Source organism: Acinonyx jubatus, chromosome A3 (assembly GCF_027475565.1).
Source record: "Acinonyx jubatus isolate Ajub_Pintada_27869175 chromosome A3, VMU_Ajub_asm_v1.0, whole genome shotgun sequence".
In the NCBI taxonomy this organism is placed as follows: domain Eukaryota; kingdom Metazoa; phylum Chordata; class Mammalia; order Carnivora; family Felidae; genus Acinonyx; species Acinonyx jubatus.
The window spans coordinates 23028283-23043896 of record NC_069388.1 but is presented as its reverse complement, the minus strand read 5'-3'; the positions used below and the strand labels follow the sequence as shown (position 1 = coordinate 23043896).

General features: G+C 35.5%; 1 protein-coding gene across 11 annotated transcripts in view; it reads right to left on the bottom strand.

The window, feature by feature from the left end:
- Nucleotides 1–201: 201 nt before the first annotated feature.
- The window catches only part of RBM39 (RNA binding motif protein 39), a 30602-nt gene continuing 15189 nt past the window's right edge, over nt 202–15614 (bottom strand). For 7 of the 11 annotated variants that reach the window (XM_053200014.1, XM_015070987.3, XM_053200015.1 and 4 more), the window contains 9 exons: nt 14719–14856; nt 13544–13609; nt 11102–11306; nt 10009–10086; nt 6246–6296; nt 3874–3955; nt 1875–1980; nt 1280–1358; nt 202–1190 (listed from right to left, as the gene is read on the bottom strand). In XM_053200014.1, the coding sequence (XP_053055989.1) occupies nt 1090–1190; nt 1280–1358; nt 1875–1980; nt 3874–3955; nt 6246–6296; nt 10009–10086; nt 11102–11306; nt 13544–13609; nt 14719–14856 (906 nt within the window). In that variant the 3' untranslated portion in view covers nt 202–1089. Of the gene's footprint in view, nt 1191–1279; nt 1359–1874; nt 1981–2081; nt 2113–3873; nt 3956–6245; nt 6297–10008; nt 10087–11101; nt 11307–13543; nt 13610–14718; nt 14857–15614 lie in introns of those variants that run through there. The other 4 variants (XM_015070994.3, XM_015070979.3, XM_053200018.1 and 1 more) reach the window with 3 other exon arrangements.

Sequence of the window (15614 nt, the reverse complement as noted above, 5' to 3'; positions counted from 1 at the left end):
GTTTTGATGCATTACCCTAAGGAAGTACAGTGCTAAGATGGAGATACGGAGCAATGTAGAGACAACTTGAGGACAACAGTTTCCCCAGACTCTGCACACTATTTTCCCAAAGAAGCAAGTCTTCATTAACTACCAAAAGTCAAAGAAACTAGTATGCTATTTTGAAGTTTCTATGACTTTAAAACATTTCAAAAATGAAGATTTCTTGTGGCCTTTTTAAGAGAATTTTATTTGAGTGGTTCTTACAAAGGTTGTTGCAATATGAAAGTCATTTTGTTTGATAGAAATATCAAGCTGTCTTGTCAAACACACTGAAGTAACCCAAAAATATATTTCAGAGCTCACAGAGCTTAAAAAGAGCAAAGATTATATGCAACCAGACAAAACCTATTTCTGCATTTCCTATTTCTTGCTCAGACTGCTTTGCTTACCAGACTGCCACTAAACATTTTGAGGAAATGCAGGGATCATTTTGTTTGGAATCTTAAGACACACCAGAACACATAATATTTACAAAGAAACTTTTACAGATACATTAAATTGAAAAGATACCATCTGGAAATGTAATCTTGAAATCTCCTTTTCTTGCCAATTGATCATGATGCAAGATGAGATGTTAATCATACAGCCCTTTAGCTGTCTTGAATTCCCATACACTAAAAGTGTACTCCAGAAACCTCTGCCAAACCATTAGCCAAATATCAACATTAGTGAAACGTGAAATGTAACTGCTGTGTAAAAAGTTAGGCTTCTGAAACATTAAAAACATAATTACATCCCTGTCTGCCTTTTTACATTAAGCACATTTGTTCCCCCCTAGAGCTATTCCTATAGATCCTTAATGTAATTTTCTACATGTACATTTAAAAGGCAGAACAAGAGAACAGCTTTGTATACAGTGGGATTTGCTAGTTAGGGATAATGAGCACACTGCATTCCTGTTAACATTTTTATTTTTTCAAGGTAACAGGAATTGTATACAAATGACAGTAGACCCTTGCCTCTTTATTTTTATCTAAATAAAAGATAACTCAAGATGAATTCTCAAGAAAGAAAAAAAGCTATGTACATAAGGGACTATATCTTCCTTCATCGTCTACTTGGAACCAGTAGTTGCGTTGCTGTCATAGAATCAGGGAAGAGGTTGTGATAAGTTGGAAGAGGTACATATGCTGCTGTTATCATTTTACCTGTTGAAAGAAACAGATAGGGTTTAAGCATGTTCACTTAAATTACATCCTTCATAATAATCAAGCAGAAAAAAACACATCAAACTCACCAGCAAACCACCTGCCATGCAATGCATTGACAGCAGCAATGGCTGCAGCAATTGATGGGCACTTCACATACACATTGCCCTGAAAGACAACAAAAAAGGTTAAGGGCATGTAGGAAATAACATGAATTTGAATAGGTTTACTCAAGTTGCCTGTAAAAATAACTAACGGCTCTTCAACCAAATAATCGTTTCATTAGCTAGTATGTACACCTAGAGTTGCATTGAAATCATTTTATCCTCCAAAAGACTTGTTCTACACCTTTTCTCTATCATTTCAAAGCAATTAAACAATGAATCAAGAGGCCAGGATTTCATGGCAAGCTTTCAACACTAACCAGCAACACAGCTATAAAATGGCCTAGTCTACTCTTCAATTATTACAAATACACCCTTCTTTTGAAAGGTATATATTTAGTATGTTAAAGTTTCTTTCAGAATTAAACAAAAACTTAAGACTGGGAATATGCCCCGAGTATATGTGAAGGCTAAGTCACAAAATATTAACAACATCTTATATTTATTAAGATCAAAATACCGGAGGCACTTAAAAGGCAGATTAAACTTCTCTTGCTCTAGGGAATAAAGAAAAAAATACCTGAGCTGAATTTTTGTCAACGTAAATATGAATAACTCCTCCATGTTTATTACATTCTTCAATCACATCATCCTTAATCTCTGTATCCCATCCAACTTCTTCTTCTCTGTAAGAAATTATTAAGCTCTATCAGACACCAACCTTGTAAAATGTTACATATGTAGGCTCACCTGTATAAAAATATTTGAAATATGAATTCTTTTATTTAAAAATCATTCATCTTTAGCAGTGTAGTACACTGGAGGAAATAAAAACCAAGATATAAAGAACTGTTTGAAACAAAGCTTATGAATTTAACTCTATCTTTTACATTATTTATTGATATATATCAATTTATACTTATACCAAATATATACCACAAATAGAATACACTTATACCAAATGTCTATAATCATTTCACAGATAAAGCCAAAATAAAGAATTTGATGTTACCAAAAGAAAACAAGAATGAAGGGCTCCTTCTATGGTAAACCATGATTATAAACAATGCAAACAGCATGATACAAATTACTATTGTATAAACCAATGCTTCATAAAATATGGTTATTAAATCAATTGAACAGGATATCTACATTTACCTTGGAGTGTATTATAAATGATTTATAAAACAAACAAGAGTTTGGACTGATAAATGGAATTCTAATCATTACCTAGGCATTAGGAAAGAGAAATTCCCTTTTTCTATTTCCCCGCCCCAAGATCAAGAGTCACATGCTCTACCAACTGAGCCACCAAGGCACCTCAGGAAAGAGAAATTCCTAATTTCCAGCCTGCACTTATCTTTAGGAAGAAAATTTTTGAAGATCCTCTTCTCCTATGTAAGATTAAAATTTCAAAACCAGTAACTGATAAGAGTAAACTAGCAATAGAAACAAACACAAATACAAATATGAACCAAAAAAAAGTACAAACAGACCGATAAATACAGAGAACAAAACAGTGATTGACAGAGGTGAGCAGGGTCCGGGGATGGGTAAAACAGATGAAGGGGAGTGGGAAATACAGGTTTTCAGTTATGGATTAAGTCAACAGGGACGAAAAGTACAGGATAGGAAATATAGTCAACGGTACTGTAATAGAAGTGTATGTTGACAGATCTACACCTTTGGTGAACATAAGGTACAGAGCTGAAGAACAACTATCTTATGAGCCTGTAACTAATGTAACACATTATGTATAAACTACAATTAAAAAATAAACACTGATACAAAATATCATATAAAATTACTTAGATGTAATTGGAAAATAAAACCTACATACCTTTCAATTCAATTCCAATCTTACAAACACACCCAAAGGAATTAGCAATATAAATGTTAGCATTAAAATACCCCAAAAGGATCAGAATCGTTTTATTATTTCAACTATGAAATATACTGAAACATCATAGAAGTTAACTTAGGAAAACGGAATATTGGGGCACCTTGGAGGCTCAGTTGGTTAAACATCTGACTCTTGGTTTTGGCTTAAGTCATGATCTTGCACTTTATGGTTCTGAGCCCCATGTCGGGCTCTGCGCCTACAGCAAGAAGCCTGCTTGGGATTCTCTTTCTTCTCTCTCTGCCCCTCTCCTGTGTACGCACTGTTTGGTCTCTCAAAATAAAAACTTTTTTTAAAAGCTGAATACTAAACATTTCACAGTACAGCTGACCACCAAACAACATAGGTTTGAACTGCATGGGTCCACTTATACATGAATTTTTCTGAGAAAGTACAATACAGTACTATAAATGTAGTTTCTCTTTCTTAGGCTTTTCTTTTCTTTAGCTTATTGTAAGAATGCACTATATAACATAAGACATACAAAACATGTGTTATCAACTTGGGGTTACTATAAGGCTTTTAGTCAACATTAGGCTGTTAGTAAACTTTTGGCAGATTCAGAAGTTACACCTGGATTTCGACTGTGCGGGCAGTTATCAGTGCCTTCTAATCCTTGCAACTGTTGGGTTGTCAATTGTATATAGCATTTTCAACTTGACCAAAGTATATGACTTACGTTTGAGGGTTAAACATGTTAGAGAGTTGAAAACACTGTGTTGCAAGAGGCTGGACAGAGGCAGCTGCAGCTAAAGCTGAAGCTAAAAAACAAAAAAAAAAAAACAAAAAAAAAACAAAAAAAAGAGAGAGAGAGAAATAAATTAGTTTCTTGGAAAATGCATGAGAATATCCCTAATGAATAAAACAAAACCAAGAAACGCCAACTTTGAAACTAGGATAGTCAGTCACTTCACTAATTTACTTAATAATACTATCAAAGTGTGGAACAGTACCCAATTTGAGTTGCCAGAATCGGGGGCAACCTAACATATGAAATACCCAATCTTGAGTTGAAAATTTATTTTTAGAACGGAAACCTTAGGTGTAATCAAAATCCGTTCACTTAAGATGAATATCCATAGAAACCAATCCAGAAAGGTAAAGGATAAAACAGATTGATTCTGTAGAACTGCTGGAGTTTATTCCCCAAGAAGCAGGGGATGATGAAAATACAGCCTTTAAAATGCCAAATAAATCTATACCCTTTTGTATTCCTTAGGTTTCTGCCCATAATAGTTATATATTTCCTTTCAAATAAAACATTATAAAAGGATTGTTTAAAAATAAGAGGCACAAAACAATCCAACCATTTAAAATCTAATATCCCAGAAATATAAACCCTATTACTAAATCAAATGAGGGTTTTAGTAGGCTCCATGCCCAATGTGGGGCTTAAACTCACAACCCTTAGCTCAAGGCCAGAGATCAAGAGTCGTACAACTTCACCAACTGAGCCACCCAGTCACCCCTCAAATGAGAATTTTTTAATGATTAGGTCTGTTATAGCACAATAAACACTAAAAGTAGCATATTATCTATAATATTCACTATTAAAAAAGAAAAACTACTGGACACTAATATCCAGGAAGAACATTTAAAACTCACACTGGTTTGAAGTTTCAAGTGAGCACTGTCAAAACAGGTGCCCCATTGCTTTTATGATATTCACAAACATTACCAGTAGCTGTTACAGAACTCACCGTAATCATTATATTTGACCAAATTTCATTCCAATATATAACAACAAACAAAGCTAAGGATAAAACAGCGCATTAGAAATTAGGGTAATTAAAACGAACAATCACCTGAGAAGTATGAGAAATTATTTCACTGAATAGAACTTAGGGCCATGCATGAAATGCATCATTAAAGATTATTATTTTTGATAATTACAAGTGCTCTTTGCTCCTTTATTACTTATTTTTCTTTCAAGAAGCTTCATATTAAAATAAATAAGCTAAAACAGCTCACAAATGTCAAACTCTATTCAGAAAAGTTACAGATGTAACCATGCTTATGTGACAATGAAGATAGAAATGAGGCCCACTGTGTACCTGTACCATAAACAAATGGAAGTACTCTTGGAAATAAACACTATGTCATTTATAAAACTGAAGAGTACTTTGTTTTCCATTTTCTCAAATGAAGTATATTATGAATACTGAAAAATATTTAGAAAATATATGATAGGAACATTCCAGTTCAATCTAGATGAATGCAAACACAATGAATTCAGCATAGAAATCTAATAGAAAAATTCACTAGTTCTACTTTTTAAAATCTGTACACTCCTGAAACCAATATTGCACTGTATATTAAATAATATTTAAATTTAAAAATAGTAATAAAATCTGTTAAAAAAAAAGGGTGAGTGCAAATGTCTCACTTGCTGGAAAAGAATTAAAATATACATTTAATTCCTATCAAGGAACATGGTAGACCTTTTTCCATAAAGAATCATTCTCCAAAATAACTCGTAAATACAACCTATGAAAGATGGATACCGATTTTGCTCAGAAGTGAAATGCTCTAACAAATAGCAGAGATTTACTTGGTAATCGAAACAAGAAAAAATACCCTACTTTAGAAATAATTTCAGCTCTTTGAAATATGCATGCAATTTAATTCTGGATAATTGTCTCATTGCTTGGCACTATTAATACAAATCATTAACATTAGAGTCCTTGACCTTATGTTAAGTTCAGACTCCTTAAAGATTTGTGTACTGAAACAATAAATTCTGTTTTCCAACTTTTAATTATACAAAACTAGTAACAGGAACACAAAGATAAGCATATAAGGCTAAAAATAATTCTAAGCAGACTAAAGCAAAAAATACAGACATTTTCATTTTCTTTATCCATGGAATTGTAATGATTCGGATTAGCCCAACTGAAATACACATTAAACAGATGGGAATTTTATGTCATTCTCTAAAAACTGAATCCAAAATACAAAGTGTAACAAATGATATATTAAATATAAACAAACAACTATGTCTGGCTACTACATTAACATCTATTTCAAAGACAAATAAAAAGCTCAACTCACCTTCAGTCTGTTGAGAAAGTCTTGTTTGCAAATCTATAACAAAAGAGAATTCTACAGCTCAGTGCAGGAACAATGAAGAGCCTCAACTAACAGGGTAAATGTCAGGAAAGTATTAATAAAAGAGGACTACAGTAGCAGGGTTTATCAAAATAAACTTATAGTAAAACCTGGCAGCCAAACCTCCTTCCCCATTCCTCATTGACAAGGCTTTGGGGCCTTTTTCTTTCCTCCTATGCTGGGAAACTTACTTATGCCTCTTTCTTCCTACTCCTACTACTCTACCAAATCTCCAATGAATTCCACTATACTACTCTTTGTATGGGAATAATGGGAAATGGGGAAAGGGAAGCACACCAGTCAGAAAATACATGAAAACCCTGATCTTGAGAATTCAATTCCAAGTACTTGGGATATTTAGCCCAGAAGGTGACAGTTTAATTATGTCTGGTTTTCTGGCTTAGTCTGCAAACTTAATGAAGCAGGAATAAATTCTAACCAAGTTTACTATCATCTGTGAAATATAAGACAAATTTAATCATCTAGTCACTATTAAAAATAAACAGAATGGGGATTTTTACCAGTGTATTTTCTCATATAATCATTAAATTCTCCATTGGAAGGCAAGTTATTAGAAAGCTGCTAGACAGTAAATCTAATCTAAGTAACAAAGAAAATGGCATTGTGTTGTAAAGCTATCTTGAAGCTTAAAAGTTTTAATACACAACATAAGAACTGTTCAGATACAGCAACCTAATTTTCATTAACATGTGATTCAATTGCAACACTTCATCTGGGTTTCTTGCTGAGTACAGAAAAACTTAAAAATGGACAAAAATGGGTGGGGGGGGGGGTTGGGAGGCTCAGTCGGTTAAGCATCCGACTTTTGGATTCAGCTCAGATCATGATCCTGTGGTTTCAGGAGTTCAAGCCCCCAATTAGCCTCTGAACTGGCAGCAGGGAACCTGCTTGGGATTCTCTCTCTATGCTCCTCCCCACTTGCACTCTCCCTCAAAATAGGGGGAAAAATGGGCAAAAATGGGGGGGCCTAGCTGGCTCCATCAGTGGAGTGGGTGACTCTTGAACTCAGGGTTGAGTTTGTGGCCCACACTGGGTATAATGATTACTTAGAAGTAAAAATTTAAAAAGCTGGGGCGGGAGGGATAAGAAAGAATCTGCAGCCCAAGTTATACTGGGATCTTAAAAATACCTGGGTCCTAGGTGCTCAAAATTGGGACCTCAAGGAGTTTAAGTATCTGGTTTATACTGAAGGAACTTGAAGGCATGACCATAGGAACAGTGTCAAACAAAACACACAATGTCTTTTATCCCCCCTAAAATGGGAAAAAATATGTAATCACAAATCCACGCTATGGGGTGCCTGGCTGCTCTGTCAGAAGACCATGTAACTCTTGATCTCGGAGACGTGAGTTCAAGGCCCACGTTGGGTATAGAGATTACTTAAGTATTTGAAAAAGAGGGGAGCCTGGGTGGCTCAGTTGGTTGAGCATCCGACTTCAGCTCAGGTAATGATCTCCCAGTTCATGAGTCTGACCCTGCACAGGCCTTTGTGCTGACAGCTCAGAGCCTGGAGGCTGCTTAGGATTCTGTCTCTGCCTCTCTCTCAAAAATAAGCAAAGGTTAAAAGATAAATACATACATACACACACATACACAAAGAAGCCCATGCTATTTTAAGTGTATGTAAATCCCTATCAAAATGTCAAAAATCACTTTTAAGATCATTTGTGATAAGTTAGTAAACAAGGCATGGGTTTCATAAAGTTAAGGATTCCCATCTTAGAAACAACTAATTGTTAAACTTTCAAATAAGATCCTGGATAGAGTGCTGACTCACCCTTGGTTTCAAAGAGCAGTCTAAAGAGCTTAGGGGAAAGGGCTTTAGACACATTAACACTCAGCAATTTATTTCATTTCAACAAGAAATGTGTAAGGTTTTAATGATGACTATCTGGAGAAAAATACCAAGTTATGTAAACATTTACCTAAAACTTCAGCGTTAATTACTAATTTGGTAGCAATAGCATTTTCTATGTAGTTAAAGACAGAATCAAACTTGATAATCATCTCAATCAACAAAAAGGGGGAGGGTAACAAATACAGCTAAGTGGCTTTTTTAACCAATCCATATGGACATTTATAGTTTTAATTGATCACAATGAGCCCACCTTAATATAAATCGCACAGTAAGTGTGCTCATAATTCCATGTATCGAGAAATAATGGCAAGGAATAGCAATGATGTCTAACTTTTGAAAATCTTCAATTAGGTTACGATATTATTTATGAAGAACATAGAATCAACATATTTGATACTGCATCCAGGTTATTACGTAAGAATGTTTAGAAATGAATCATATGCATTAAATCCCGGAAGACAACGTATAAACCTTCACTAGCCTCTAATGAAACACTTAGAATATGGTAAACAATCAAGCATTTTCTAAATTATTAAAGAATGACCTGAACAATGAGAAGCAATATAAAAATAGTTTTCAGATTAAATAGTAATTTTCAAACCATAGACTGGGTTACATTTCTGGAAGGGATGGGTTCTCCTTTAATGTCTCTGATTACACCAAGTGGCATGCTAGGCCTCTTTCATCACTCAAGAAATTTAAAGTCTAATACTTGTTTATAAAGTCTAAACAACTTAGTGATCCCCGAGGGAGTTAACCAGTGACTCAAAATACAGAAATGCGTTAATGGTTGTAATTTTTCTTCACGTAAGGACAACGTTGGTAGGGTTTTGTCAGAAATTTTATAGAGCACCTATCAGATTTCAAAATAAATAACAATCTGGCAGGAGATACACAAAAGGCAGACTTTCTAAAGGTACTTAAACTTGTGGACATCTACTAAGCAGGAAAACACTGAAAAATCCCTTCTCTCTTAATACCAAGTATAGTAGAAAAGCAAAAATAATCCTCTCCTTTAATTAATGATCTTTTGATTTAAACGGAAATCATGAATCAACTACATGGCCTTTTAAAGTGTATTTAGATGCAGTACTGTGGTCTTACTCTTACCTCTTACTTCACAGGGGAGATCAAAGGACCAATTCATAATACAAAGTGCTATACTTTCTTAGGATATAAATTTGTTCTTTTTAGATGCCCTAAGATAGCAAGGTCTTCCAACACTTCAAAATTAAATGCTATCCTAGCTCATGGATTTGGGTTAGCATCAAGGTTTATAAAAGCAAATCTGAGGTACTTAAGCCATAAAGAAAGAAAAAGAAGGTTTCATAACCTGAACTCTTTGTCACATAACTGTAATAAAACCACTCTTCTTTTCTTGCCCTCTTCGGAAGCTATTACCCTAACTCATTATCTCAAAATTGTATGTACTTTTTAAAGGAAAGCAGTTTTCTTTGCACTCTTGATACTGAAATTATTTTACATACAGCTTGATTTAAAGGCCTCTGATAGTTTTCTAAACTCAAACATTACAAAGAAACTTTTTTGAAACAATATAAACTTGCTGATGTTCAAGAAAAGTCACATTTTAAAAAGTGTAATTTCTAGGCAATTTCAAACTAAAAATTGGTAGGTAGGGTACAAAAAAATGCCCTAACAGCCTGTTATGATTACTGAATAATTCTCTCCATTTCCTTGAAATTTATAGGCTAAAAGTACTTGATGAATTGAATTCTCAGTAAGTCCTTTTAAATGCGAAAATTTGGCAAATTTTCGAATTAGGTGAAAAAAACAATGATTTCAAATTAGAAAAGATTCAATTCCTACCTGCCACAGCACCAAATGCCAAAGAGCCACTCATTTGTAGAGCCTGCTGTGCTGCTGGTGGGATCTGCAAACCTGTACCTGTGTAAAAGAACAGATCTTGAAGTCTTTATGTTAAGGGAAGAAAAACACAGTTTTCCAGGTGCTCACTACTACCAAAATCACTTCACTAGAAGTATTTACAAGCAGGGGTAACTGGGTGGCTCAGTGGGTAAGTGACTGGACTCAATTCACGATCTCAAGGTTCTTGAGTTCAAGCCCTACATCTGGCTCCACACTGGCAGTGTGCAACCCTGCTTAGGATTCTTGCTCTCTCCTCTCTCTGTCCCTTCACTGCTCATGCTTTTTTTGCTCCTTCAAAAGCAAAATTTGGAAGGGGTGGGGGGAAGCCTGGGTGGCTCAGTCGGTTAAGCGTCTAAGTTTGACTCAGGTCATGATCTCACAGCTTGGGAGTTCAAGCCCTGCACTGGGCTCTGTGCTGACAGCTCAGAGCCTGGAGCCTGCCTGATTGTGTCTCCCTCTCTCTGTCTCAAAAATAAACCAACATTAAAAAATATTTTTAATTAAAAAAAAAAAAGCATTTACAAGAAAAACATAGTATGATAGCTGCCACTACATTTATTAAGTATGAGGATATGATAATCATACAAAAGCAAAAGGATGGGGTGCCTGGGTGGCTCAGATGGTTGAACATCTGACTTCGGTTAGGTCATATCTCACAGCTTATGGGTTTGGGCCCTGTGTTGAGCTCTGTGCTGATAGCTCAGAGCCTGGAGCCTGCTTCTGATTCTGTGTCTCCCTCTCTCTCTCTGCCCTTCCCCTATGTGTACTCTCTCAAAAAAAAAAAAAAAGCCGCAGCAAGCAAAAAAAATCATATAATGTATGCTATGGTTCTCAAATGGCACCACCATAAAGTAGATTCCATTAGAAATTTTAAGGCAATAACTTCACCTATAGAACTATATACACCACTCAAGAATAGATAATAAGCTTGACTCCAAAATAAGAAAAATATTTTTTTCACTTATCAGTCTGTGTGGGTTACCTTTTTCATTATCCCAACAATAAATCATTCACAACACTAGGAAAAACTTACCCTCTGCGAGTCTTGCCATTAATTGGAGACGACCAGTTGTTCCCAAGTCAATTCCAGTCCTTTCCAGTTCATCACTGTCCAAAAATGAGCTAGCACTGGAAGCATCAGTACGTTCAGTAACATGACCAACTTTCATTGGCCTCCCTGCTAGTTCAAATCCATTAAGTTGTTCCAAAGCCTTCTTGGCACATTCTGAATCGGAAAACTGTGTAATTGAGAGGGGGATTAAAAAGTCCTGTATGTAAGTTCGCATATATACCAAAGGTAAAGAAATGCTTATTAACTCTAGTATATTTAATAATCACACAACTGAATAGACAATAAAGTATAAATTTCTAACTTTAAGTAACATAATCTATATGATCAAACCACAAGCTCATGCAAATCAGTTTTGTTGATATGATGGTTTCAACTCCAAGAAATTACCATGTAACGGCACCTATCCTTGGAAATAAGGAATCTTAGTAACAAAACGTGTGAAGTTATTTTTCAAACTTCAAATTTTAATGTGCCGAGATAAACACGGTGCTATCTTCTCTTTATAAAAAGAACTATTTAGAAAAATTAAATCACTCAAATGTTATTTTAAAAAAAAAAATCCTGGGTCATTTTATTGCCAATAACATCATGAAAACTCTTAATTCCCAGGATGCAAACACAAACTGATTTGCACTCTGTATTTCACTTAATGGAAGAAAAATATACTCTCATGAATTCCGTACCTTAATATTTTACCAGTATGTTGCAAAATAATTTTTTTCTCTTTTATCAAGATAGGAAGAAATAATGGAGAGTCACAAAACAGAAAACATTTACCAATACACAGCACCATATAAATTTACGTAATCTAGCTTTGTACCAGATCTTAGTAAATGGCATATGTATAGTTGATAATTAAAAATTTTTTGAGGAGCACCTGGGTGGCTCAGTTGGTTAAGCATCAGACTTCAGCTCAGGTCAAGATATCATGGCTTGAAGTTTGAGCCCTGCATTGGGCTGTGTGGACAGCTCAGAGTCTGGAGCTGCCTCAGACTCTGTGTCTCCCTCTCTCTCTCTGCCCACCACCCCACAACTGGCATTTGGTCTCTGTCTCAAATATAAACATTAAAACAAATTTTTTTAATAATAATAGGCCTGCATGTTTTATCTGACATTTAGTAAGATTTCTATGAAAACTGTGCCTGGCCACTAACCGAATATTCAAGCACCAAACCTATCCCATAAAAAAAAATATTTTAGGGAACACATGATGAAATACTCAATTTAGTAGAAGTGACACATAAAATGTCTTGACCACACACATAGGAAAATAACCACACTAATGTTATTAGAAGCAAAATAAAAAATTAGTTTAAAAAAAGTGACTTGGGGCGCCTGGGTGGCTCGGTAGGTTAAGTGTCCAACTTCGGCTCAGGTCATGATCTCACGGTCCGTGAGTTTGAGCCCCGCGTCGGGCTCTGTGCTGACAGCTCAGAGCCTGGAGCCTGTTTCAGATTCTGTGTTTCCCCCTCTCTCTGCCCCTCCCCTGTTCATGCTGTCTCAAAAATAAATGTTAAAAAAAAAAACTTTTTTTAAGTGACTGAACAGCTATAATTTATAAGTAAACTTTTCTCCTTTCACTAATACATACTGAGAAAGATAAAATCCCAATTACCAAAACTTTATCACTAAAAAACATTTAAATTTTACTGAAATTTGAACACAATACAATTATAACTTCTTGATTAGAATTCAGACCTATTTGTATTTTAAAAATTTTTTCAGGGTGCCTGGGTGGCTCAGTCGGTTAAGCATCCAACCTCAGCTCCAGTCTTGATCTCACTCATAGTCCATGTGTTTGAGCCCTGCATCAGGCTCTGTGCCTCCCTCTCTCTCTCTCTCTGCCCCTCCCCTGTGCTCAAGCTCGGTCTCTCTTTCAAAAACAAACAAACTTTAAAAAAACTTTTTCTTTCTTTCTTTTTTTTTTTTTTTTGCAATAGCAGCTATGGTGCCAATTCACATTTGCTCTAGAAATAGTTTCCAGAACCTCCTGAAGATATATGATGATGTAATTGAATTACAACGGGAAATACAGAAGAGAATTTACTTTTAAAGGGGCCCCTCCATTCAATTATTATCCCAAGTGCCACATCAAAACTCTATTCTCATCAGGGAATGGGCTATGCTGGTTAACCACAAACCCTTATAATAAAACAATTCTGATCATGGTTTTGAGGTGATGACACACAAAAAGAATTTTAAGTAAAACAGAATTTCAAGAGACTTTCATTCAACTCACAAAAACATGTAATAAAACGTACTTAGAAATTGAACTCATAATGGAATCATAAACTTCAGTGACACAGAGATTTAGCTATGGAAATTAATGACCATATACAGAATAGGAAACTGGCTAAACATCAACATTTGGTAAACATGATGTTAATCATGGTAATTGCTTACCGTAATAAAACCATATCCCTTAGATCGACCTGTTTCACTATCCATCATGAGTTGGATACTTTCAATCTAAAAATGAAAATCATGATTATTATTGAAGCAAAAAGGAGGAAACAAAAGCATTTTATTCCTTGAAACATGATTTTTTAAAAAAAATCTCATCCGGGGTGCCTGGGTGGCTCAGTCGGTTAAGTGTCTGACTTCAGCTCATATCATGATCTCGCAGTTTGTGGGTTCAAGTCCCGCGTCAGGCTTTATGCTGACAGCACAGAGCCGGGAGCCCATTTAGGATTCTGTGTCTCCCTCTCTGCCCCTCCCACACTCATGCTCTGTCTCTACTTCAAAACTAAACAAACGTTAAAAAAAATTCCTCTTTAATAAAAAAAACTCATCCAGGGGCGCATGGATGGCTCATTCAGTTAATCATTCGACTCTTGGTTTCAGCTCAGGTTATGTATGACCTCACAGTTTCATGAGTTTGAGCCCATCAGGCTCTGCACTACTAGTGGAGAGCCTGCTTTGAGACTCACTCTCTCCTTCTCCTTCTCTGTCTCTCCCTCCCTCACTCTCTCAAATTAAATAAACTTAAAAAAAAAAAAAAAAAGTCATCCCCACCCCCGAACTGAGGGGCTCCTGGGTGGCTCAGTCTGTTGAACAACTATTGATTTTGCCTTAGGCCATCATCCCAGGTCAAGGGATTGAGCCCTGTGTCAGGCTCAAAGCTGGGTGCGAAGCCTGCTTAAGATTTTCTCTCTCTCCCTGTTCTGTTTGTGCTCTCTCAGATTTAGGAAAGAAAAAAAAAACTTTTTTTTGAAAATACATCACAACCCCTCATTTCCACCAAAATATCTTCTAAAAGCCTAGAAACGTCCCAAACAAGAAGTTATGCACTGTGGAACAGGGGGGAAAAATATGATCTTATTCTTTTGCCTCAAAACCAAACCACTAAAAACCAAAGTTCCTTTGTAAACCTACAATCAGGTATTAGAAATAATTAACAGTTTGCTTCCTTTCCACCATTATGCTAAAAACACCAAACATTAATTCGCAGTAACACCACACATGATAAATTGCCCAAGATGCTGGAATAACTAAACTCAACACTGAATGTAGTTGATCACTGCACAACTGTGAATACATGAAAAGACAATGAATTGTATGAAGATACTGGGACTTACCCTTCCAAAAGGCTCAAAGATCCCCCGAAGCATATCTTCAGTTATGTTAAAGTGTAACGAGCCCACATAAAGCCTCATAGGTCCAGCACTTCCCTTTTGTAGATTGTTTGCCATTGCTGCAGCTCTGTTTTTTTCTGCCTACAAGTTGGACAGGACAAAATGCACATCACGCAGCACTAATTCAAATCATTTCAATCAAAGTAAAATCCCATTCACTTTAGATTTGCTTAATGACAAGTGATGTCAAAGGACAGTGATGACATCATGCTAAGGTGAGTCATACACAGAAGTATAAATATCGTATGATTCCATTTACATGCTACTGTGATTAACAGCGCAGAGTTCAAATTAATTTTAGAATATGGTTTAAATGCCCAATTTCTAAACAAAAACTGTGATATTCAAAAAGTTTTAAAACAAGTTTTAAGCCCCAATACAAGACATATACAAACCAACTATATACTGTATTTCCTACGTAAGTTGAAATCAGTTCTAAAAGTACACTCTATCATCTAAATTAGATGCATGCTGACACCAAACGTGCTAAATGTGGGAAATAAGACTTTCCTAGAATTTAGGTAAATACATTCATTATTCATTAAAATTGATGCACTCTCAAAATCACTATTACTTAAAGTACAGTACACCAACTGGCTGGCTGTCATAAAGAGCATTTGTCAATATAAAATCCAATCAAGCAAACCATTCGGTTTAGCTGTCATTTTTTCTAAAGGAAGTCTTTCTCAAAGGTAATGATTATCAATTTATACTCTAACACATGTTCCTTTTCTTATTAATAAACTGGGGCACCATGAGCAGTAAATATCCCAAAGGAAGCTTAAAAGTTAAATGAATTCAAAACCTCATTTAATTTGAGGATTCTCAGCCCTCTGTCT